At 34.9% G+C, this 27789-nt stretch overlaps 1 protein-coding gene across 2 annotated transcripts in view; it reads right to left on the reverse strand.

Annotated features, from left to right (window-relative positions):
* Positions 1 to 27789, reverse strand: part of LOC145686389 (transcription factor A, mitochondrial-like) — a 54399-nt gene that overhangs the window by 8896 nt on the left and 17714 nt on the right. The window contains exons 2-4 of one of the 2 annotated variants that reach the window (XM_081759663.1): positions 25561 to 25679; positions 11043 to 11206; positions 4089 to 4294 (exon numbers count right to left, since the gene is read on the reverse strand). In XM_081759663.1, the coding sequence (XP_081615789.1) occupies positions 4089 to 4294; positions 11043 to 11206; positions 25561 to 25679 (489 nt within the window). The remainder of the gene's footprint in view (positions 1 to 4088; positions 4295 to 11042; positions 11207 to 25560; positions 25680 to 27789) is intronic. The other variant, XM_081759665.1, reaches the window with a different exon arrangement.

The raw sequence follows: 27789 nt of genomic DNA on the forward strand, positions 1-27789 counted from the left end.
TTGGCAACACTGCATTACATATGATGTTATTGAGCATGTCTGTGGGTACAATGTTTGCTTATTATACTGTTGTGTAAATACCATTTTCATTACTTTAATCATTTTGAAGTTTTTTCTGTGTCAATGTATCTTTTGCATTGCTATCTTCACATGATTCTACATCCTTCTTTCCTCTGTATCTCCTGTGTTTCCGGGTGTCGGTTCGTAAAACTTTGGATTTCTCACTTTCCTTCACTCTTCTATCGATTGCACATTGTTTGACTGGAAAATGCTACTATCAATATAAGATGTTCCCTTGTGAAACTATATAAGACAGGAGCTTATTTTTAAAGGCAAGTACCAACCACCGGGAATCGAATCCGGAACCGAGCGTAAAGAAAGTACGCTCCGAATCCGGGAGCGTTAGCCACTCAGCCACGAGCAAGCACTCTTCCACCAATTAAAGGATTTCTTGATTAGCTGTTGTGCAGCACTTGGTAAGAAGCTCTCATGAATGGATGGCTAGACCGAATATTATTAACTAGCAAGATTGACATAACGTGACCTTAAGAACTCTGCTGAAAAAGTCCTAAAAATATACAGTGATTGTCTAATAATTCTTTCAACTATAGTTTGTTGTGGCGCTACACCCATAAAACTTACAAAATATGGCGCCTACGAGTAACAGCGAATAACATATATCACGCGGTCGTCGAAACAAACATACACGATAAAGAGCAGTGTCTATTGAGTTACCATTCAAGTCTCCTCTCACATGCATCTGAATCCATAAAGTTACCAGTTGAGAAAAAAATCCTGTGACAGTGAACAATGTTCTGAAAAGCTCTAATTCTGGCAGAAATCATGCCGATCGTCATTTAAAGAGAATGGTTTCTATGTAGAACAATGACTGTGTGCCACGGAAAATTATCTACAAATGGTAGATGTGATTCCACGTAGGTCTATATACTTGTCGCATGACGCAGGATCTGGCCATGCACCCACTGTCATCACTTCCTAATATTTTCTACGGATTGAGGAAAGCATGAAGGCAAATCATTGAGTACTCATACGTTCGCTGAAATAGGAGTTTGTCAACCAAATGGCCGCGATGGTTTAGTGATATTCTGCTCATCTCTGGTGCATGGGGTTCCTTCGATCCCAGCTCGCGACAAGTGAACTTTGTGGTGGACCAAAACCATGTTTTTTTAGGTGTTTTCCCGTTTCCCCCATTTTTCGTTTCACCATTATCATCTATCTCATTATCCCCGTCCTCCTTAATCATGGGATGTTAAACTAAACAAGAAGTCACCCAAGGGTCTACATGGAAATTGTATATGACATATGAGCATAACGAAAGCAGATGCACAAACAAGTCTGCGAATGAATCACCGATTATTTGGTGGGATATTAGCGTGTACAGCGTTTCTTTTGGGAACACTGACAAAAAATGAAAGATAGTGTCATTACAACAAAACTAAAACAAAAATGAGCAGCATGCAATAGAAGAATCCAGAATTTTCTTGGGAATGAAGCTTGTTCGACGCGCAAAAAAATAATTCTGGTAAAAGTTTCTGAAGTACATGGGTACCATCTAAAATGCAATGATCTGTTAGACTCTGCAACGACTGCATCTGACTACCATATAGAAAAAACAAGGAATAATAATGTTATATAATAATACTAGACTACTGCTATTACGAAATAGCCAATCTTCTGAACCAAATTCAATTCATTCGCTCTTCAGACCAACTAGCCTGTTATTTCAATTTATTTGTCAAATTTCTGTATAGATTCCAAAGCTGGTATTTTGTATTGGGTTAGTGCTTCCCATTACGTGGGACCTTCTTCTAACATACCTTGCCAAAACAGCGAGTTTGCTGTCTCTTCTCCAGGCTCTCAGAATATATGGGTAAACTACCGTCAAGGATTATCATCAGTTATTTACTCATTTGCTGATCATTATAACCGAAAATTAAATGTGTTGCTGCTGTGTTCGTGATCAATGTTTATAAACTGATTACATTAGCAATTAACAACTAGAAGGTATGTAGCAACTAAAGTGTCGTACGCTGTCGAAAATGTGCTTTATAAAACCAGACATAAAACACGTGTAAATTTTCCTTATACTTCTAATTCGAATAAATAACTTCCAAAATATTTTCTCATATAACTAATGTGTTCTGCGATAATTTAAACTCTTTGTTATGTTAAAAATCATTAATCAGTAAGCCTCAGTGTACAGACGGAAAGGAATTGAACAAAGATACTTTGAAGCTGCTTGCTTTGCTTTATGTTTTCATACCGTCAGCCAAGAACAGAAACGCATTTCAATGAATGAAAGTGGAAGACTTGTATCCAGAAACAGAAGATATTACGAAGTTCAAGGACATACAAGACCACGTAAAAAAATACAAAACACTATTAAAAAGACGAATTATCCAGAAACAATACATAAAAAATGCATGCACCATGATGACACAAATGGAATATACAGAAGGGAAAATGCTATGCACCAAGAAATAAAACGAAACAGAAAAATGACATCAGAAGAAATATCGTATTACTAACATCAACCGAAGTCACAGAAGAAACAGACAACGAAGTGCATCATAATATACCGGATACTACAGTAACAACAAAAGAAAAAGAAAAGATTACGATAATACGCAACACAACAAACCTAAGTAGGCATCTAAAAAAATATACAAACAACTACTCCAAGACATAAGAGAGCAAGAGAAACACATAAAAAGTGAAAATAATATCAACAATAATACTGGATACCGGGAGTTGTCTACAAGAGAGGAAAAAGATGTATGGAACAATCGTAATCGAAGAAAAAATCATAGTATGAGGCGCCTAGTATCAAAATCCGCCACATCCATTTCGCTTAGTTTTGAGTAATCTTGCAAAACGTGTAGTGAAGCTCGATATACACGCGTACGAAGTCCCATATTTGAACTAGTCTTTTAGTATGAAATATTAAGCTTTTAAACAAAATTATGTTTCCATGGAATTCCTTTAGATCAAACATATAAAAAGCAATATATAACTCAATTTCAGTAAAAATGGATTTGACGGGTTTTGATACTAGGCGCCTCATATGAAAGACACTAGACACATGCAGAATAGTAAGATACTTCCTGCAAATTTCAGAATAAAAGAACACAGAGACATAATGGACTGCATATTACTATATCACTTGCTCAGATGTGAAGTGGGCAAAAAGAAAGAAACTATTATTACTATCGGAAAAAGAAGTAGTAATGGTTTAACAATAATTTAGTAACCAGCTCTAGTAAGTAATTAGCAGGGCCCGGATCTTGTTGACAAGTCACTTTTTTTCTGTTACGCATGGAACAAGGCAAGTTCAAATAAAAACATTATCCGTCAACTCAAGGTTCTAAAATATATTTTTTAAGGGTCAACTTTTCGTCATTTTTTGCTGTTTTAATATTTTCAGGTAACTTTTAGGTCACTTATGGTCTTTTTATTCTTTTTCTTCTAAATAAGGAAACGGATCCTGCTTCCTGACTATTGGAGTGGAAGACCTGCATTCCTAAAATGCTAATGAACACTTAAGCTGTAGCTGGTTGACGAGAGGAGGGGTTGGTAGGTGGCCAAACAGATGGTTTTGGGTTGTTAACCACAAGAGATGTGATCATGTGAATAACTAAAAATGGATTAGAAGACATACAAAGATTTTTAACAGGGTTTTTATCTATTATTCTCATGTATATAGTTTACACTTGTGAACTTCTTTTCTTTAAGTGTGCTTCCTAGTTTCAACTCGGAAGTGAATTGACGCTTTCAGTAAGTACAATGCCGAACAATGGACTGATCAAAGGACTGCAACTAACTAATACAAAACTTTTGAAAATGAGTGAGAAATGATATTTAAAATCCAATAAATATTAAAAAAATGTCAGCGTTTAACGAAATAAACGTTTTTAAAAAACGCAAGTTTTAAGGTCAATTTTTGTGAATTTTAGGATCATTTTACAGGAATTTTAGTGTCATTTTATAGGACACATTTTAGAAAATTTCAGGTCAACAAGATCCGGGCCCTGGTGATTAGTATATTAACACTTGCAACTAATTTTCACCTTCTTAAAACTTCTTTTTTCTTTTTCCAACTGCATTTCTTCTTTCGCATTCTTGATCATCTGCTTCTGATCGTCGGTCAACTGACCCTCGTATTTTAATAGTTTCGTTGCATATTCTTGAAGATCTTTCTTATATTGAACAGCCAATTCCTGTTTTGACTTTTCATCAATAGTCTCCCATTGTTTTGCTGCAAGACGAACTAGGTCTGAAAGCAAGAAATTCAAATTTATAGGTTTCCATCCTTTAAATAACTATTAATTAGAAATTATAACCAGATTAGAAAATTTTATTTTCTTAATACCATAATAATTTAGACACAAATTGATGGGTTAACGAGTGAATGAAATATAAGTTTAAATAAATTCATGAACTCTCCTTATTTATGCAGGGCGTCAGAAAAAAAAAGCTACATGAAAAATAAATAGGTCGTCGAATCGGCTTTATTTTCGAGATATCGATTAATCCTTTTAAAATAACTGATTTTTAAAGGAAATTTTAGACTCTTACTTAGGAAGCTACTGCTTCTACCCTAATTATCTTAGATTCATAGTTCATACATTATCATCTTTAGGATGAATCAGACTTTCGAATGATAGTACTCACACACAGTGATAAAAATTTTCCGGAAAATTTTGAAACGGAAAATTTACCGGAAAATTTTCCGATTTATAAAAACATACTCCACTTATTCCTACATCGTTCTTTAGCCGTGATGTGAGGTGGAAAATTTTCTTCTGTATTTTTCCGGAAAATTTTCCGTTCTTAACAAATATCAGTGATCAAGTAACAATTCCTCAGTATTCATAAAATTGATTGAATTCATATATAGAAATGTTAAAAATTGAAAGATCGTTTAAAGAATCTGAAAATTTTCATGGTTCAGACAATTTTCAGTACTATATAGGAACAAGTGAAACAAGTTTTCATGAATCGAAAAATTGTCTATAATGTACAGACGAAAATTTTCCGTCATTACAGGCCGTCATTACAGAACTCTGCAGACTGCATAGAAAATCTCCATAATGACGTCATCTGAGTTATTAAAATGGCGATCTCGAAGCGAATTCTTTGTGGGAATAAGAAGTCGCTTGGTGCCACATCCAGAGTATAGGGTGGATGCAGTAATATTTCAAAGTTACATCTAGTAGTTTCCACTGACACTGCTTGGGGTGCATTATCCGCAAGAATATGGATCCCTTTGGTGAGCATACCGCGTCGGGTTTTCTTGACAGCATCTTGTTAACTTCCTTCGAAGTAAGTAGTAGTATGTGCCAGTGGTAGTACTACCCTTCCGAAGGTAATCTGTAAGGATGATCCCACGACAGTCCCAAAAAATCGAGAACATTACCATACCGGCAGTTTTTTGCAACTTTGCCTTTGAGCGTGTGTGTGGAGGTGAGGACGAGTGTTTCCACTTTTTGCTTTCCTGTTTTGCCTCAGGATCATAGATTCATCCAACGTTCATTCACAGCTATATATATATATATATATATATATATATATATATATATATATATATATATATATATAAAAGAAAAAAACTCATATTGTTCTAAAGATTAAACAAGTGTGACTCGACATCTGACACTGTGTTTGCTTCTGAAGAGTAGTCAGCAAAGACCGAACCCAATGTACTGACACCTTCGACGTGTGTAATTCCTCCACACACTACCATAACTGAGTCTACTTTGGTGAATGATGTTATGGATGATTATTCATTGGTCGCAGGGATAATTAAGGTTTTCCAATACCACCTTGTATGAGGGCTTTCAAAACATACCTCATACATCCCTAAATACGGGAAAATATCGGAACATTTTCCTAGGGTTTTTTTTTTTTTTTTTTTTTTAAAGAGGCACCGCTGTTTGGGTTCAGGGTCAGGTACATGCACAATAGGTACCGGTACCCGAAAAATTCTACATGTCCTAGGCTATATATTTGCCAAGATTCATTAATATACATTTAGTAGGTATGAAGATATAGACAGATTTCGAATCAAAAACCTTCCACTCGTATAGAAAATATGACTTTCTGAGGGAGGGAGGCTGATCGAGAGAGAATGGGCATGTTTCCATATAAGGGTTGTACAGTTATGAACATAAATAAGTAGAGGTAAGAGTTTATATCTTATGGCTCCAACCTCTACTTATTTATGTTTGTGGCTGTACAATCTAGTTATCTCATATCTCAGACCATATGATCATCACTGACGTCAGTGCTGCATTATAGTGAGTAGCTATCGAACATAGGGAATACTAGCAATATAATGCTCGTTCTGTACTGACAATAATTATGCCAAGCAACAAGGTATTATATGCTAAAAAAGAGAATTTAAGCATATTTTTAAATTAATAATATTACCACAATTAAGACAACTCATTGTAGTGGAAAGTGAACACAATTATTTATGACAAACAGACATATATAGACTTACAGGCCATAAGTAACGTCGAATATTCAATACAAATCAAAATTTAATGATAATTGTATCTTCTGTTTTCTCTTACATGCAAATATACAATTTGAGAACACTTTCTGTCCAAAACAATAAAAGCTTATTTTCTAACAAAGATTAACATTATGTTTTCTCTTTTAGGCCCTGGAGTCCTGGCGAGATTTTAGAAAAAGAGGCAAATATTTTTAAAGAGTATAGACAACAGTTTCAAGATTCGTAAATAATAATTGTTGGTGTTAATATTATTGTAACATTCAATTTCCAAACTGAATACAAAATATTCAGTTGTAAGCACGACAGAAATAAGTTTAATTTCCTTAATCACTACTGTAAAGGTTGAGCTGTATAAAATATATTATGTCGCCAAGAGGTTTATCGAGTAATATAATTGTTCTGTGAAATCAAAAAATGTCTTCTTTTCTAAAGTCGTATCACATGATTATCTTATTTCATATGTAATGATAACTCGTGATCTAGGAGTAAAATAGCTTGTATAACTCGGCAGTAAATACCACGGGAGTGACAACACATTTCTGGGGTCTTATGGAGGCTCATTGGTTTTGTAACGGTTAAACGAACAATGTACTGCATACACAACAAAGCTCCATATCTCCGAAATTAATGAAGATAACTGACTCACATAAAAATTAGTAAGTAAAGACTGAAATAGATTTTATAAAGACAAAACCACGACCTTACACACTGCTTTCTGGGTGAAAAATATAAATTTGTTTACATTTGTCACAACGAAATGAGTTGATCTGATTTTGAGTTTAACGTCCCTCTCAGCAACGAGGCTATATGAAACAGGACCTACAGATTAACGTGGAATCCGAACTACATGAGCTCCTGGCGGGAATCGAATTGTCACAACGAAATTCTAGTGTCCAACAGTGATATTGTCCATAGTAATCACACGAAATCAACAATATCCATCCACAATGTATATCATAGTACAGTAACTAAGTATGCAAAATCCCATAAGAAAGCAATATCAGGAGCGGAAATACACTACATCAAAGGAAGTGATGCGCCGAAAATTACAACGAATTTTCAAGGATGAAAAATGAAAATGAAATCTTTGAGTTTTATGTCCCTCGGTTATGCCGGTTAGGCTAAAGGAGACGGTGATAATGAGAAATGAATGAAATGGTGGAATGAAGAAAGTGGGAGGAAACGGGAGAACCCCGAGAAAACCCATGCACACGGTGTTTGTCCACCACAAAGTTCACTTGGCGGGGGCTGGGATCGAACCCGGGACCCCAAGCGCCAGAGGTGAACGCTCTACCACTGAGCCACCGCGGCCCCGAATTTTCAAGGATGACAACCCACTCAAATACATTTTCCAGTAGTATAAAGCACATGTCATCCCAACGGTTTTTGATAGAAGTGAACGAAGCCTGCTGAATGTCCACAGTTCTTCTCTGTGTCCACTCTTCGCCTGTAAGCAGTGTTCTTAATCCAGCCTCACATGCAAAAGTCCATTGGTCCCAGGTCAAGTGAACGAAGTCGTTAATGAACATGTCCTTCACGACCGATTGGTAAATGCGGCACTTAAGACTTTATGTTCTAGGTGACTAGTATAGGATGATGCTCCACCCTACTGGAAGCACATGGACATGCAAGAGAGATATCTTGGAGCAGCTGTGGTCCAAGATATGGTCCCATGATTATCCACCGAAACTAAGGAAGACGGTGATGATGATAATGAACGAAACAGTGGAAGAAAGTGGGAGGAAACGAAGAATCCCGAGAAAATCCACGTACACAGTATTTGTCCACCACTAAGTTCATTTGGCGCGAACCGGAATTGAACCAGGGACCCCACTCATCAGACATGAGCGCCCTACCACTCAGCCACCGCGGTCCAACCTGTGACTTTGAAATGAAGGAATTCTGTTTTACATAGAAAAGAAATTTATTTTTCGACATTCTCACATTTTTACTCAATACACTTTGTCCAAAGTTTTTCTATTTTCATGCTTTCCAAAAACTAAATTCCTCAAATGTTGCAAACCAGGGTTTGCCCAAGTGGACCCACCTGGGTTTTTGAGCTTTTTGTTAGTATATTGTTGATACAACTAAGGTAATCACATTGAAAGTGATTTTTATCAATTTTGGTCTTTCCTTGGGCGAATTAGATGCTTTTGCGTTAAGGTATACAACACCCTTCAACATAAGACATTTATAAAGTTCTGGATGAATAGAAACCTTACCTTAGCTTGAGATAATTATAGAACAAATGAATATAGGGGTTATGCTTATAGCCTGTTTGAAGTATAATATACAATTTTGTATTTTAGAAAATACTTTCCGTGAATAGTGTGCTTACCAACTCGGCGACGCCGAGGGACATTATCCCTTATACGTTTGACGGGTTTAAAGCCATAGGTGTCGATACTACCAATAAATATGTAGTACATTATAAAACTATTAGTATTACTTTTATTACCTCTGATGGTAACACAAGTATTCTTTAGTAAAATTTGGTTTTCCAACAAAAGTAGATTAGCTCAGTTACAAAAGCATTCTGCAGAATCAACACCAGCAATAGCGTAAAAGTTGTCAAATTTAAAAGCTTAATGTTCGGAGTTCTGAAGACTGCGTAACGCTTACTATTTCAAGTGCTCAATTCAAAATTCTATACTAGTTGGAAGTTTCGATGTACAGTAAAGAAAGCTGAATTTTCGAAGAAAGAAAGAAAGAAAAAAAAAAAAAAGTCGTGAAAAAAGTGCTCGGGAAATTCCCGCAATTGAACGCACAAAGCACCAGAAGTGAATACTTCAACAATAAAACCATTTATTTTACGATATTTAATTTCATTTAAGATATTTTGAAACCCTATGAATTATATCTTTGTTTTAAATTAATTTTCTGGAAAGAACCGTCTTGGAACAAGTGCTTGGGAAATTCCTGTAATTTAACACATAAAGTATCGGAATGAACTTGAACAAAACATTTGGCGAATGTCACTGAAGCTCCTGGGATGATTCGATCTACATTTGTTCGTACGTTTGTCAGTAACCACACTACTACAGAGTACCACTTTCGATCTTTTAAGTCTAAATTTTCAGGATACACACACGAGACACTCTAAATTTCCTATCTAGATTTTGGCGGCATACCAACGTAAAATTTCAAAATGGTGGCAATGTTTTTCAAAATAGCTGTTATCTACGCTACAAAGCGCAATTTTCGGTCTTTCAAGTTGAAATTTTCAGAGTAGAACTCTAAACACTCTAAATTAGCTGTATATATATATTTTGGCGGCGATCCAACGTAAAATTTCAAAATGGCGGCAATTTTTTTGAAAACAGCAGTGAATAGAAAATTGTTGCAAGTTGTGACAATGATAATCTTGAAATATAAATCACATTTTAACACTTTTACCCCAAAGACATTGAAATATTTCGAAAAAAAAAACAAAAACAATTAAACCCGAAAAAACCCATATGGGCCCAGATAAGTTGGCTTTTTTTTTTTAACGGGTTTGTTCAAACCCTGCTGCAAACAAGTTTTTTTGTATTAAGAATTGCCTTCTTCTTAGTGGCTAATCTTCCAGCGAGCCAACTCTTGGATAGTTCTCTTAGTTACCTAACACCTTCCATAACAACTATTCTTAAGCGAACAACTTTCTAGTTCTATATTGTGACTCGAACTACATACTTTTGTGTGTATGCTCAGGAATGCATCTCTCACTATCACACCTACGTATTGTGAATAATTATCTTTTCACTATCACACTTGTGTATTGTGAATAATTATCTCCCTGAATGAGTATGATCTAAACTGGTTACTTCGTATTTAAAAGAATGAAAAAAGTTACAGACAGTTATGTTTATGCAGTTCTCTGGACTCCATCTATTTTGACTTATTATCCTCCTGTGTTCATACTTAGACAATTTAATTCTAATTATTAACTTCCAATTGCTTTTGCTACAGGTGATTTTTTTTTAAACTGATCTGACACTTATGATAAAAATAATACTTTGTAAGTTAAAGAGTAAAACTCATTGACAAACAAATATCTATAAATTGAAAAAGAGAAGTCGAAAAAATGTATGATAGTTTGTTTTCTCACGTGAAATCGCTTACGAATCAAGAAAACCGATAAGAAACAGGTTTCGCAAAAAGGAATAACTTAACTATTATAGTACTTGACTGTACTTAACTTACGTACCGGTACTGCAAGTGAAAACAATATTGTAATTTACCTTTCTGTTCGATCCGAGGCTATGTAAGTTTGTGCTATGCAATATTGTGTCTCGGGTACTCAGGCGGGGTTCAAATTTCCTCCCATTACGTTCACTTCACCAATTCTTTCATTTTCATTCATCTGAATCTATTATCCATCTCAACCTACAGGAATAACTGCGTGGCAAAAAGAAAGACTTCACCTAATTTCATTTCAGTAAAATTCTAAATCCGTTACAAGAACTACTTAATTTCAGAGTATTCCGTATTAAAAGCAAAATATTTCAATCTAATTAGTATATACCTGTAGCTTTTGCATTTGGATTCTGCTGTGCCAGCCCTGGGCGGATCTGAGCTACAAATCTTAGATATGGCGTTAATGGTTTTTTCGGTTTCGGTGGCAATCCTAGCTTCTCCTCCAGAGATTGCTTGTACGTTGCTGCCTGCTGACGGACATTTACATGATTTCTGAAATAAAAACGAAATAAACAATACTAAAGTATGCAGTAACCAAGTTATTTAGTCTTTACTGCTAGATAATGAGCGTCTCATATAGGTAATAGTAAATTTCATTTAGAAAATACTAACAATTAAGCGAAATATATTTATTTATTACAATACACTAACAGGTTGTAGAATCCAATTGCAATGTCCATACGGTACTTAAGGTTCCTGTGAACTCCCCCTTGTCCGAGCACTTCGCCTTTTCGCCACCAGATGCTCACTTTTTCATTTAGCAATCACTGCTGGTACCTCTACTGGGAAGAACTGAAAGATCGTACCGCTCAGTTTGAATGTGTCCAGGATATCCACACTTGAAGTGGGCGGGGAGAGGAATCCAACAGTTTTTTTTTTTTTTTTTCGTGCACCTGCAGTCAGTCAGAGTCTATTTATACAAGCCGTGTTGTTCAGCCGCAGGGCAAAACCTCAACCACTGATGAGTAACATAAATCTTTTCTTTTTGCAGGTAGGAATAGAGTTTTGTACGAAAAACGGGAATTAGGTTGCAGAGAACGTCATTCACATCGCGTTGACAAATTATCTTTCGTACGTTTATCACATGAAACTCTTTTCTTTTTTTGATTATTAACAGAATATGAGATAAAAAGAACCTAAATGGTTCTTTGTATACAGAAAACAGACAAACAATACTAATATTTTCTTACATATCAGTATTATATGATTTTTTTTCTGAAGTGTATGATGCATGAAAAATGGACAAAATGAATTTTGACTTTTCTATTTGTCCCTATCCTTCTACGTAGAGAGAATGATGTGGCGCAACTAAAGGGCCTGCAGGGCCCGCAACATTGAGAGGCCCAGAACAGAAAGAGGCCCATTTCAGTTTCGAAGTTAAACTTTATAATGTTAAGATGTTAAAAATTATGTGATGTTCCAACTATATCTCATTTTTACCTATGAAGACGGTAACACCTGAGCGATTATTTAGTAAATTAAATGCCAACAAAACTTTTACTAACCAGCGAAAACATTATGACCACTCGCTACTTTTTGAACGAAATCATCGGGCTGAGATAAGAGCTACAAGGTATAACACAACCGCGCGCCAAACACGACAAGAATCTCACTCGATTAGTCAGTGTGATGCTTGTGCCTTGAATGGGGAAGGACGACGATATATCAGGGTGACTAAGTGGCTGGGAGCTTCATTTCGGAAACAACGCGACTTGTCGAGTTTTCGCGATCTGCTGTGCTTATGTATTTCAAAGATGGGAAAAGAACAGTGAAACCAGCATCGAACCAAACAACAAAAAGTGGGACGACCACACCTCATTAAAAATGTCAGATGTCGTAGACTCTCGAATTTGGTATAGCAGAATAGACGAAAACTATAGCACAATATAATAATAATAATAATAATAATAATAATAATAATAATAATAATAATAATAATAATAATAATAATAATAATAATAATAATAATAATAATAATGTGCATTTTTTTGCATATGAGCAAGTTGTGACTCACTAGATAGAACATAGAAAGTCAAAACTGTTCTCTGTAAATTTTACGTGACTCATGAATGTGGAAAGAGGGGGTCCGTTTAACATTTTTGCGGGGAGGCCCATTCGTCCTTACTTACGCTACTGAGAGAATGTAAGGTAAAATAATAACACCAATATATATATATATATATATATATATATATATATATATATAGATAGATAGATAGATAGATAGATAGATAGATAGATAGATAATCCTGGCGCAACAGTCCCTTGTGATCTGAGCCTGCAGCGGGCTTATGTTAGTAGTAAGCACAACCACACCCAACGTCGCCGGCTGTCTAGATTGAAGTCCGCTATCTTTTAGTTTCCCAACTTTTCTCTCGATATTTGGTCAACACAGAAATGTTTGAGTGCCACACCGGGAATTAATCCCTGGACGATGCACACCGTATCACTTTCGCTAATCATTTGGTAAAATTCAGGTTAGGGTGGTACTGAATTAATTTTGGAATATGCCATTTCTCATAAGGTAAAGTTCAAAAGAATTGTGACATAATTAAAAAGCTCATTATCAACCACGTATTCTTGCCTCTAATATCTCTAAAAGTTTTCGAGTTATGTGTCAAAAATGGTTGAAACACTTGAAGTTAGTTTAGTAACTTGAAGAAGATAGTGGACTTATACATACATGATTAGAATTCCTCCAATTTTTATTTTTATTCTTCTTTCTCGTAAAGAAATACAAAATCATAATTTCAACCATTTTGGTACATTTTTCATAATTTGAAGCGCGAACAGCCGGTTTCTTTCCTTACGTTTTGAACTTGGGATTTATATTCTCCTTGTCACTTATCGTGAAAGTCATATAATAACATGGGTCACAAAGCTAGAATATCTTATGCGACAGAGGTAATGACAATTTTTGTCATTTCATCTCTCAAGATCTGTTAAATTTGACATTTATTGAATGATATCGGTTTTATAATACGAATAAATTTTTCGCAATAAGGTGCGTATAGTGGTCGTAAGAAATGGCAAAAGCTACCACTGACCTTTATAGTTTGACTCATGCTTTTTCGATCATGGTATTCCTCTTAAATTTTGCAAAGGACAGTATCATTTTAATTATCTTAACCTAATTTCCTAAAGCATCTCATTCGTACGCTAAAAGAAAGATTTCTATTTTTTATGTATAAGAATTCAGGGGATGCAAATTTATTCAAAATTCCTTTACAATTAAAGCCGCCTAAACAGATATTCCTTCGAGATTTCTGTATTTTGAAAACAATTCACGATTTCAGTTCTTTGTATTTACTTGTTTCCATGTTTATTTATATCAATACTGTATGATCAGTTCCCAGAATTATTTTAGTTCCCCGGTAAATCCATTTATAACAAGCTCCAAATACTGCTACAATTTTAATGTGGTTTCAGGAGAATCTGCATATCTCATCCTTTTGTTACTCTCTATATATTCATCTACTACGTAAACAAACATCAGTGAAAGAAAGAGGCTGAGAGCTAACATGTGCTCCGTGAGGAACGTTGTCATACCTTGCACTGATATGTCTAGAGAGTCTAGTGTTGCCACGAGACAAGACGAGACTTCTGGCTGTGTCGTCTCGTCTAGAAAAGATGTGTCCGTCTCGTCTCGTATCGAATGGTTCTGTCTCGTCTCGTGGCAACACCAGAAAGGCTGAGGCCCACAAAAGAGCTGTTAAACCAAGTGGTTAAAATTATAACTTTTAACCTAGTTTGGTTCACAGAGCACAACACAAAACACGACTGCAATCCTCCAGCAACGACTGTTTAGTTTCGACTGAAACCGTAATTACTTCGATAGGAACATTTGTCAATACCGTCAGTACAGACGAAAGGCAAGATTTCCCCATTTATTCTGATATCCTTTTTTCAGAACCCCTGGCGCCACTTCAACAAATAAGGAGGCCTATGTAACTTTCCCATTTAAAAAATGGTTTATCTTCGAATAACAGCATAAAAGGATAAAAAAGATAAATTTTATTGTCAAATCAGAATCTTTTTCGAAACTCAGTGTCGAGAAAGGCTGACACGTTTCTGTCTTGGCTCGGAACGAGAAAGACCATGAAACAATAGTTAGTTACTGATAAAATTGCCACTTCTACGCATACTTGTACTTCTATTAAAGGATTTTTATACGTAGATATCTCCACCAGCCCCCGGAATAAAATCTTCTGAAACACTGATCTCAATGAACGCTTTACATTGTATTTGAATCTGGAGCACTATCACAAAATAATTAAACTTGAATCGATTGAAAAATGGAAGTGAAAGCTGTTTGTAAGAATCATTTTTAAAAAGTGCTTTAGGTATTCCCTGTTCTTTGTAGGGTTTGAAACGTTGAATCATTTGGATCATTTGAAATAATAAAAGATGGTATACATTTCGAAGGCAAATAATTTATTCCGAGTTAATAAATTTTTAAGCAAATTCAGAAACTGTGTTTGTATTTTTCGAGACACGAGACAAGACGTTTTAGGAAACGTTTCGTATTGTATCGTGTCTCGTTTCAAAGAGTCCTGTCTCGTCTCGTTGCAACACTAAGAGAGTCTTACGCATTATCTTTCCAAGAAAATGAGCTAGAAACTTGAAAAGCACATTCAGTCAATTGTTATCATAGAATATACTATGGGCATAGCCGCTGATGTGTAGAAGGTGATACAGGCGGAATTTGTTTTTGGCGAGTTGGAGCCGTGGGGCTCTATTATTTGGATTGGAAACATTGGTTCAAAAATATTTTACATTTAGCATACATACATATACACATATCATACGCACACACACACACATACGTACATGTGTGTTACATATACTTTAATTAATGTGTGGATCTAAGGACAAGGTCCGGTTCGCCCACCCAAAAACCGCCTCTGGGAGGTGGATTGGAAGCGCACCCCTGAAACATAGAATTATGCTAATCGTAATCTTCTGAGATAGACTACCCCCCGAGGAATAAGTAAATAAATAAAAATAGTTTATTAATGTTTATCTTCCGTATACGATTAATTGAAAAATTTTAGTGTCTCAACAATGAGAGCCATATACAGGTGATCCTGCGTTCCTGGCGGAACTTCCCTAGTTGCGGACAAAATTTCATACTATAAACTCTTTTCGGCTCTCTCCCTCACGGTAGTTTTTTTTTTTTTTTTAATCTATTATCTACTCCCTTGGAGTAACTGTTGCTCTGTATTTTCACGTGCTTGCAACCGTCAGAATGAATATCTTGGCTGCCTTCCCAGCTACCCAATCAGCATGCAATAGATACATGCAATAACAATCAAATCCCACAAAACTACTCTACCCATCAAATATTTTAACATGGAAAGTTCTTTTACGCAACGTATTTCGTTTGTTTAAAATGGAATAGACCTAAATACATTTTTTTTTTTTAAATGTTCTTCTGGAGATTCGATAGCGAGACCGCTCACATCAAAAAATGAGAGAATTAGTGCTCTGACAATCTGGTAGAAATACAACATGCCATATGTACATTACTGTGATTACATTGCTATTTATTCAATGATTATTTTGCTTAGAGTTTTCTTACTCTCCAGGGTACTCTTCAAGGATATACAATTACTCTTCACTTATGTCGCGAAAAAATATTCAGCTTGCAAATTTATTTCGAGAACTTCTCATTCCCTAATACATGTTTATACTCTCAATTTGTGCGTACAATCGACAAACTTACACAGAATCTCAACAGAGTTCAAATGTGAGGTGTCTGCTGTGAAACAAAGGTCAGTTATATGGGAGGGGATTTTAGAGTGCAGCTCTAGGAACACTGTGGGCTTTTAGAGTGTAATTCTAGGAACGCTGTAGGGGGCCATCCCGCTCCACCTGAGACAAAAAAAAAAAAAAAAAAAAAAAAAGAATGAAAAGAAATCTGGCGGCACACAACTAACTCACACTGGTTACAAAGCAGGCACAACAAAGTTCTGAATGAAATATGTTTATTTTTTTGCACTATTCCATTTTCCGAACAATAACATTTACCGATGACTTGTTAGCCCCTCCACCACAGCCACCATGAAAACAAATTCAATCGGAATTTGGCCAGCTCGTTTGATCACGAATAATTATCGTTTGATCCCAAGCATAATGACGTATTACACACAATTTGGCTAGGGCTTGTTAGCCCTTGATAATCGGCATGTACCATTCCATAGACATTTCAATCGTAAATAGGTAAGCAAAGTTTCGTTAGTTTCTGGTAGAAAGTATGACAGATAAAGTTGATTGTTTATTTAACAATGGTGGCCTCTAACAATGAAACTAACAACAACAACTGAAATCGACAAGTACCATTTCATAGATAACTCAGTGGTAATCCGATGGGTGTGCCAAGTTTGGTCAGTTTCTGGTACAAAATATAGCAAAGTTGATTCTTTGTTTAACGATGGTGGCCTTCAACAATGAAACTAACAACAATATGTGGAATCAACACGTACTATTTCCTAGATATTTCAATCTTAAATGGGTGTGCAAAGTTTCGTTAGTTTGTGGTAGAAAGTATATAAGATAAAGTTGATTGGTTATTTAACAAAGAAGAAATCCAATGATTGTTTATTTAACAATGGTGATCTTCAACAATGAAACAAAAACAATATGTGAAATCGACACATACCATTCCATAGATATTTCAATCTTAAATGGGTATGCAAAGTTTGGCCAGTTTCTGCTAAAAAGTATGGCTGATAAAGATGATTGTTTATTTAATAATGGTTTCCTCTAACAAGAAAACTAACAACAATACGTGAAATCGACACGTACCATTCCATAGACATCTTAATCGCAAATGAGTGTGCCAAGTTTGGTTAGTTTGTGGTAGAAAGTATGGCAGGTAAAGTTGTTTGTTTATTTAACAATTTAGAAATCCATCGATTGTGTATTTAATGGTGGTCTTCAGCAACGAAACTAACAACAATACATGAAATCGACACGTAGCATTCCCTAGATATTTAAAACTTAAATTTGTGTGCAAAATTTCGTCAGTTTCTAGTAGAACGTATGACAAAGTTGATTGTTTATTTAACAATGGTAGCCTATAACAATGAAACTAACAACAATTTGTGAAATCGGCAGGTACCATTCCCTAGATATCTCAGTTGTAATCCTATGGGTATGCCAAGTTTGGTCAGTTGGTGGTAGAAAGTGTGGCAGATAAAGTTGATTGTATATTTAACAATGGTGGCCTTCAACAATGAAACTAACAACACTATGTGGAATCCACACGTGCCATTCCCTAGATATCTCAATCTTAAATGGGTGTGCAAAGTTTCTTCACTTTCTGGTAGAAAGTACGGCAAATAAAGTTGATTGTTTACTTAACAACGGTGGCCTCTAACAATGAAACTAACAACATTGTGTGAAATCGGCACGAACCATTCCATTGATATCTCAATCGTAAATGAGTGTGCCAAGTTTGGTTAGTTTGTGGCAGAAAATATGACATAAAATTGACTGTATATTTAATAATGGAGAAATCCAACGATTGTGTATTTAACAATGGTGGTCTTCAACAATGAAACTAACAACAATATGTGGAATCCACACGTACCATTGCCTAGATATTTCAATCTTAAATGGGTGTGCCAAGTTTGGCCAGTTTGTGGTAGAAAGTACGGCAGATAAAGTTGATTGTTCATTTAACAATGGTGGCCTCTAACAATGAAAGTAACAACAATAAGTGAAATCAACACGCACCATTCCATAGATATCTCAATCGTAAATGAGTGTGCCATGTTTGGTTAGTTTGTGGTAGAAAATATTACAGATAAAGTTGACTGTATATTTAATAATGGAGAAATCCAACCATTGTTTATATAACAATGGTGGCCTTCAATAATGAAACTAACAACAATATGTGCAATCGACACATAGCATTCCCTAGATATTTCAACTTTAAATGGGTGTGCAAAGTTTGGTCAGTTTGTGGTAGAACGTATGGCCGTTAAAGTTGATTGTTTATTTAACAATGGTGGCCTCTAACAATGAAACTATCAGCAATATGTGAAATCGACCCATATCGTTCCATAGATATCTTAATCTTAAATGAGTCTGCAAATTTTGTTTAGGTTGTTGTAGAAAATGTGGCAGAAAAACTTGATTGTTTCTTTAACAATGGTGGTTTTCAACAATGAAACTAACAACAATATGTGAAATCGACACATACCATTCCCTAGATATTTCAATCTTAAATGGGTGTGCAAAGTTTGGTCAGTTTCTGTTAAAAAGTGTGGCACATAAAGTTGATTTTTTATTTAACAATGGTGGCCTCTAACAATGAAACTAACAAAAATAAGTGAAATCGACACGTACCGTTTCATAGATATCTCAATGGTAAATGGGTGCGCCAAATTTGATTAGTTTTTGGTAGAGTGTAAGATAAAGTTGATTGTTTATGTAACAATTTAGAAATCCAAAGATTGTTTATTTAACAATGGTGGCCTCCAACAATGAAAGAACAACAATATGTGAAATCGACACATACCATTCCATAGATATCTCAATCGTTCATAAGTGTGAAAAGTTTGCTTAGTTTGTGGTAGAAATTATGACAGATAAAGTTAATCGTTTATTTAACAATAGAGAAATCCAACGAATGTTTATTTAACAATGGTGATCTTCAACAATGAAACTAACAACAATATGAGAAAACGACACATATCTTTCCCTAGATATTTTAATCTTAAATGTGTGTGCAAGGTTTGGCCAGTTTCTGGTAGGAAGTATGGCAGATAAAGTTGATTGTTCATTTAACAATGGCGGCCTCTAACAATGAAAGTAAGAACAATAGGTGAAATCGACACATACCATTCCATTGATATCTCAATCGTAAATGAGTGTGCCAACCTTGGTTAGTTTGTGATAGAAAGTATGGCAGATAAAGTTGATTGTTTATCTAACAATGGAGAAATCCAACGATTATTTATTTAACAATGGCGGCCTCGAACAATGAAACTAACAACAATATGTGAAATCGACTGGTACCATTCAGTAGATATCTCTGTGCTAATCCGATGGGTGTGCCAAGTTTGGTCAGTTTGTGGTAGAAAGTGTGGCAGATAAAGTTGATTGTTTATTTAACAATGGTGGCCTCTAACAATGAAACTAACAACAATATGTGGAATCCACACGTACCATTCCCTAGATATTTCAATCTTAAATGGGTGTGCAAAGTTTGGTCAGTTTCTGGTAGAAAGTACGGCAGATAAAGTTGATTGTTTACTTAACAATGGTGGCCTCTAACAATGAAACTAATAACAATATCTGAAATCGACACGTACCATTCCCTAGATTTTGTAACGTCCATTAACCAGATTATATCCGTTTTTGCTTAATTTTTGAACTGTTTATTTTATATTTGATTGTTTTAATTTTATTAGTTGTATATGTTAACATTGGTGACGGTGGCGCTATCTATCGTTTTAGACACAAACTGTTTGGACGTTCTGAATAACCTTAAGTGTTTACGATGTACGAAGAATTCTGTATATTACATACATCCACTTTATTTCTTTTTATGTTGCTAACATTGACATTCAGTTCAATCTAGCTTTCATTAATCTGTTAAGTAGTACTTAGTCGTCCTAATGGTGACTTTCTTATAGCATTTGTGTGAAGTCTGTCGTAACAAAGGAAAATTATACTTTCAGGCCGAGTTGCATTTATTATGATAGCAACTCGGCCTCTGTAAATCCATTACGTAGGTCCAGCCAATCAACACGATCATGGGACAGCTGTATAAAAATAGCATTTCCTGCAAGATTTGCCTTTCTTTTCAGGGTTAGTCCATTGAAATTCAAATTTAAAGATTGGCTATTATGTCATTAGATATGTTTGTGTTTCTCTCTATGTCAAATATAAAGTTATAAATAGTAATACGAACATATTTAGCTATCCCCGCTGATCTAATGGTTAGTGTTGCGCTTTTGGTGCACGGGTCCTCGGTTCGATTCCCGGTAGAAGAGCACTGAAATTTAAATGCATTACGGTGGATCGGATTGGATCTTAAACTGTAAATTCATGTGTTATATAGTCTCAATACTGAAAAAGGACGCTAAACTTTAACACGCAACATAAAAAGATACGAAGAATGAAGTTTTAGATCAACTGGTTATACAATATTGAACAATAAGACAGAATTATAGAATGCATATGATTTTACAATATTATGCTACAGGGGGTGCCAGTTGAGGCGATTCAAAATAGCTGACTAAGCTATATGCCTATTTTGAAATATACAGAACCAAGTACCACCATTTTGAGTACGAGGTTGCCATTGGCCTTTTCCAAGCAATTTAAGTACTTGGATAGGATTGAAAAGGACATAGGGGCCTGAGGACAAGTGTCACCATTTATGACGTCAATTATTATTGTAAACGCGCAGGGAAAAGATTAAAACTTCTCGCAATAAGCCTTCTATACTCTCCTAAAAGAACTTTTTTTTTTAACTTTTTAAAAATATTTTATATTTGTTTTCAACTATTAGTATTTATACGAAATCCAAAATGATCACTATTTAAAAATGAATAATTTTGCGTAATACATTGCCTTTATTGTATTTCCTCATATGTCACTTTACTTCAGCTCTCTAACTTCCACTTTCCAACATAACCTTATAACATACAGAAGAAAATATATTCCTCTCTGTTCACCATGAACTTCATCTGGCCCTGTTACAGATTTCACTTTTACGAACCTTGTACATATAATGAAATAAAAATTGCTAATAGAACATAAGGAACACATGTTTATTCATATCACACTATTGATCTGAAGATATTCCTGTGGTGACCAAAATTCTTAGAAATGATGATCAATATTTCGAGCACCTTTCTCGAGTGCTCATCTTCACGATGGTTTTAAAGCTTATATCATGTTCCGCAACTAGCTGACCACATGCTATGATGTTGTATTTCAGCGCTGATGAAGTAAAAATTTTAAGATTAAGCTTTGCATTTTCAAAATTAGGTATTGCTGATATTGTTGTCAGCCATTGACTAAATTTGAAGTTTATTACTGCTGAAGTGCAACATCGTAGCATTTGATCAGCGACTTACGTAACATGATATAAGCTTTACATCCATCGTGAAGGTGAGCACTCGAGTAACGTGCTCGAAATATTGATCATCATTTCTAAGAATTTTGGTTGCCAAAGGAATATTTTCAGATCAATATTGTGACATGAATAAACATGTGTTCCTTACGCTTTAACATGATGAGAACTCAAGAAACATGCTCGAAATATAAATGATTATTTGAAGAATGGTCGTTACAAGAATATTTTCAGGCTTATATTGTGACACAAAATAAAAGCTATTTTTTTTTTTCTGTTACGTAAATTATTTATCATCATTAATATTTCACCTTTATCTTGCTGCGGGCTTCAGCAGTTTTTATGTTTGTAGTTGTGGTTATAACTAATGTGCAATGCACTGTGACACGGAGTTTTATTAAAGTTAGACTCATGTCTAACAAATTCAGGGATGGTGCCTGATAAGCTTTATACATCAAGAAATTATGGTACCTCGCTACAGCGGATATAAAATTAGCAGCCATAAAATGACAAGCACATTTCACTTGTGCTCGTATTGGCGACTAACAATAGTTTACAGTGATTTTTAACAACAAATATATATGCTAAACAAGGTCCAATACAAAGAACTTGCCTATATAAATAAGCTGAAACTTTGACGAAGCCCGAAGCAAGATAGATGAGTGAAATACTAGCGATAATAAATAATCTACTACGAAACAGGAGATAAATAATGTTAACACTCATCTATTATGTGATCTCAGAATCTTAATGGAGTTGTTATATTCCTAGTACGATTTCGACAACCAATCCTGTTGCCTTCGACTGCTAGACAGTAATAATTATCAACTTCTCGCAATCAGACTTCTACACTCTTCTAAAATAACGTTTTTTTTATTAATCTTTTAAAATAACATGTTAAAAATATTTAATATTTTATATTTGTTTTCAACTATTAGTATGTATACGGAATTCGGAGAATTTTGCGTAATACACTGCCCATATTGTAATTTCCCATGTGTCACTTTACTTCAGTTCTCTAACTTCCACTTTCCAACACATCCTTATAACACACAAAAGAAAAGAGTTGAGTTGACTTGAGTTTAACGTCCCTTGCAGCAGCGCAGCTATATGAGACGGGACCTACTGATCAACGTGGAATCCGAACCACATGAGCTCCGCCGGGAATCGAACCCGGGTCACAGAAGAAAAGATATTCCTCCCTATTCACCATGAACATAATCTGATCCTGTTACAATCCTGTTGCCTTCGACAACTTCGATTTCACAAATATTTCTACATGTTATTCAACTTAGTCCTTTTTTACACAGAAAATACTAAAATCAGCAGTAAGTTATTGAAATGTAGGTCATCACTACACACAATAATTCACAACTTACTAGTACCAATATAAGAAACAACAATTATTTACCAGAACTGTTGGAATTTTCTCCAGCCTAAAAACTCCATTTTGTTTTGGAGGGGAAGGAAGGGGTAAAATCCACCTCCAAAAATATATTTAAAAAAACTGGATTGAAATGAGAACCTTAATATGATTATAATTACTTTCTTCAATCGTGTTCCTCAGTAAACGCCTACTTTCAGAATCAGCTTCAAATATGAATTTATGAAGAGGAGGTCTCCGGAAACGAATATCACTGAATAAAAATGTGTTTCGGAAACATGCATGACGGATTTTGATCGCGGTTGATTAAATTCGCTCTAACAGTGTTAAATTGTAATCTGGAACGAAAAGCATACCACTACATTCTCTTCGTTTTTGTAGTCGTCTTTCTCCATGTGTCAGTTAATTGCAAATCGAAAATGCTTCACTTAAAAAAAGGAAATTACTAAAGATGCATCTCTATTTTCTCAACACTACGCTAGGATAATTACACGTATATAAACGATCAGGAGGTGCATTAAAAGGAAACAAAATCTCTTACGACGATTACAAATACACAAATCAGACTTTTTTTCTTCACCATAATTTGAAAGACATTTAAAACGCTTCACTTAAAACGAAATTATTGAAGATCTATCTCTATTATCTCAACATTACACTTAGATAATTACGAACGTAAAAACGAAAAGAGTTGCAGTAAAAGGGAGATCGGGAAACTCCCGAATTATTCTTGCGTATCCTGGAATATGTGACGTATAGTACGATTATCGTATGTTACGAATGTGTTTTAATCGCAAAATTTATTGTTAAAGAAAAGTAAATTGACAACTAGAAATAAACTTTTAAAAATTTCCAACTTTTAATTTCTTAAAAAAGTAACTTTTTTTCTTTTTTTAAAAAAAAATGAAATAAAACATTCACTTAATAAAGTAGTTCTTTTAATTATATTTGGTTCCTAATCTTGAGGCACTATTCCAGTGCTTACGTGGCATGTTTTGAATGAAACTAAAGGAATCTTTAGTCAGGACGACTGCCCCAGGAACTTGACTCCTAACTGTAATAGGTTTTATTCTATATTATATAGAATTAACTATCTTTTTGTCTACAAAATTGTCTACTTCCCTCTTCCTAGAAACCAAAATATAAGCGAGTGTCATGGTGGAAAATGTTTCCCACGAAATGCTTCACGATCTTCTTTTGTGCGACAAGGGAATTCCATAGTTTCATGTGTATAATAGAACATGAATACTCAAATGGCATTTTAAGCAGGAATATGGCTATAAATGCACGTACAAAATTTAATAAAATGCAATTTTGCCCAATACCACAGGGCTTTGAAAAAGAAAAACTGAGTTTTTCACAACCTTGTTATTTACACACATTTCTTACAATTTAAAATGTCGTGTTGAATAAAACGTAAAACTGTGAAACCTGCCAACTTTCTACAAAATTCCCTACAAATCCCTGCAAGTCTGATAATCAATGGCTATCGATTTCATTTCCCATTACCTTGAAAAACATGTTAATGAGATTCAAACTAAAGTTGCGTACTCTCATTCATAATAACAACCGAAACGTGTTTTTTGGTTCAAAAGATCCAATAGTTGTTTTAACAATGTATGATGTGTTTCAAACTGTCGAAACAACCCTCATATTTACATCATTTCAACTTGAAACAAAACGATGTGTGTGGAAATTCATTTGTAATGAGAAATCATTTCCATAAATAAGCGCAATGTATGCAGTTATTGAACCTCAGCATTCTTTTAGGAAAGATAGAAATGGACGTATTCCTTATTCGTTTTCGAAAATTGGTTACTTAATGTTCGAACTAAAACTCAATTTCCGGCGATTATGTTTATATTCATTTTTATAGTTGTATTTTCTTGAAATCCTTGCCAACACCTTGTCATCTCGTATTTGTTAAGAACTCAGCCTGCTGGATTCGATACGAGAGCATACTGCTAGCTTAAAAAAAAGTTAAACATTATGTGACAGTTCAGTTCCTTAAGTTGACATTTTCATTACGTTGAAGATATTTTATATATCGAAATAAACTGGAAAAAAGTACATTTGTCTAAAATAATTGTACAAGTTTAGTTGCGGAGATATAGCCATGGTAAAGATGTGCAGGAAATTATTTACATATATTGTATATAATAAACCGTAAATATATCGTATCAAGTATAGATAGAACACCACAGGTACCAATTGAACTATTCTCTCATCTCGAAACGAACCTACAGAATTTCTTTGTAATAAACCTTTAAAAAAAGAATTTTTCGAGTACGTTCGTTAACCACCTTCACGTTATCAGAAATTAGTCAAAGAAAACTCACTGTTGTAATACAATGTATTAATACTTACAAAATACGATTTTGCACAGTTCTTATTATTTTAAAAATATCCTTCATCGTTGATAAATAGGTCTTCAAATCAATTGTCACGTTATACACAGCGCCGAACTGCTCGAATATGCAGATCATCTGAAAAAACACACATTAGATCGGATGATGTATTTGTAAATGTTAGAATACGAAGTGGTAAAATTGCATTTAAAAAACTTTATTTATTTATTTTGAACGAAAGCAGAAGGAGAAGCAGCTGGGAATCATCAGATAATTTCAAACATTAATTTGATAAATTATAACTGGAGTTAGTAATTTCTCTGTTATGACCTTGATTCATGCAGTCATATAGTTGCAAGCTGCTGCGATAATGCTAGCAAGATTTCTTATTGACAGAACACCTCCATGGCTATATCTCCTTATCTACGAATTCCTCAGCAAATTCTATAATAAACTTAATTCTTTTCATCCGAAGAATTTGTAAAGGAATTGCAAAGCTCTAATGGAAAAAAATCGATTTAACCGCCGTTCGCCAACTCAGAATGCTGCATGGCTAGTCGAGCTAAGATAATGTCACTTGAAGGTTCAGAAGTGGCCATCTGGGCCTGGTGTGTAAAATGGTAATTATATAACGTGAAATATATGAGAAATATAATTCCGATACTTTTTTGTAGATTATTAATGTAGCTAATGATTGTAAAATAAGTACACAAATTGTCTATTCAAAATTATCAGTGCGCCATTCTTGCGAAATGGGTATTGTCAATGCCACCTTAAAAAAGATTGAAATACATGGGATTTCCTCCAGAAAAACAGTTGTTGCCAGAATGCGTAGTGTCGGACATCAAATTTACGACAGTGGTAGAATTATGGTATGGGGTTACGTTTTCTGTACAACTCGGATTTTTAACTGTTGTACATAGCACACGATGACAGCAGAAACATACTGTTACATTCTGAATAATAAAATGTACCCAACTTGTGAGAATTTACTATTTTTTATATCTATAAAAATTTATGTTTTTTATGTGTGTATGTTCCAGTAGAACTCTGGAACACCTGGAGCAATTTTAACCGAACTTAGTACACATATTACTTACAGTCTGGAAACGAATACCAGGATTCAGGATTTAGATTTTTGGGCTCTCGGCGTCTAAGGCCATTTAGCCCGTCACGTTTGACGGATGACGTCCCTCGGCGGGACAGGACGTTTGGGCGCGAAGTACATAGTAAAAAAATCACAATTTACAACATATAAAGTAAGCTAGGCACTGAAAACTAATCGCGAATCAAGATATATAGATTTCCTCCACTTCTATCTTTATCTCACCTCATTTATCTGTATATTTTCTAACTCTATTTTATTTATTCATCTAAATTAAATAGTTTAATTCGTTTGTGGAATTTGTTGCCTAACCTCGTCATGGATTGATTGTTCGCTTGTTCACGATTCTTGTACTTCTGATCTAATGTTGATTTAATTTTTGTATTATATAGAAAGCTAGGAAATGAAGAAATCAGACGAATTGTTAATAATTTTCTTAATGTTAATTAAAACATATTGATTTAATTTTTGTATTTTTTTTAAAAAAGTTAATAATTACATACTTATGAATATTAAAATGTGTTTTTTTTTTCGTATTGCGTTTGCCAAACTCTTCTCTTCCTTAAGTCCAATAAAGAACTACCAATAAAAGATTTCCGCGCACTCGAGTTGAGGGAAGTGGCTCCGCGTAGCGTAGTCGCTAACGTTCTCGCCTTCGGTCCAAGCGGTCCCGTATTTGATTTCCGGTGGGGGCACTCAGTCGAAAAGGTGTAACACGCTCTTTCAGGCCAGCCACCCTGAATGAGGTTTTCCTCATTCACACCAGGCAAATACCGGGGTGGTACCTAATTTATAGGTCCAGGCCGCTTCCTTCCTTCCCCAATCCTTTCTTCCTTTCCTTTACCTGGATAGTATGCTCCCTCAAACGTGACGGGCTAAATGGCCTTAGATGCCGAGAGCCCAGAAATCTAAAAATCCTAATCGAGTTGAGGGAAAGATATTTCGCATACAGGGTGTCTGAGACATTGAGTTTAGGAACTGCAGTATGCTGTACTTCTGGTATCACTTTTTTTTTTAATTATTATTATTATTATTAACATTCCAATATAAAAATCAAAACTTAACACACTTTTTCGTCCCATTGTAAGCATTTAATCTGCATTAAAGAAAGTGGCGAAAGGAAAAAAAGAACGATTTCAAAGT

This window comes from Thermobia domestica, chromosome 5 (genome assembly GCF_964235325.1).
Source record: "Thermobia domestica chromosome 5, izTheDome1.hap1.1, whole genome shotgun sequence".
Lineage (NCBI taxonomy): Eukaryota > Metazoa > Arthropoda > Insecta > Zygentoma > Lepismatidae > Thermobia > Thermobia domestica.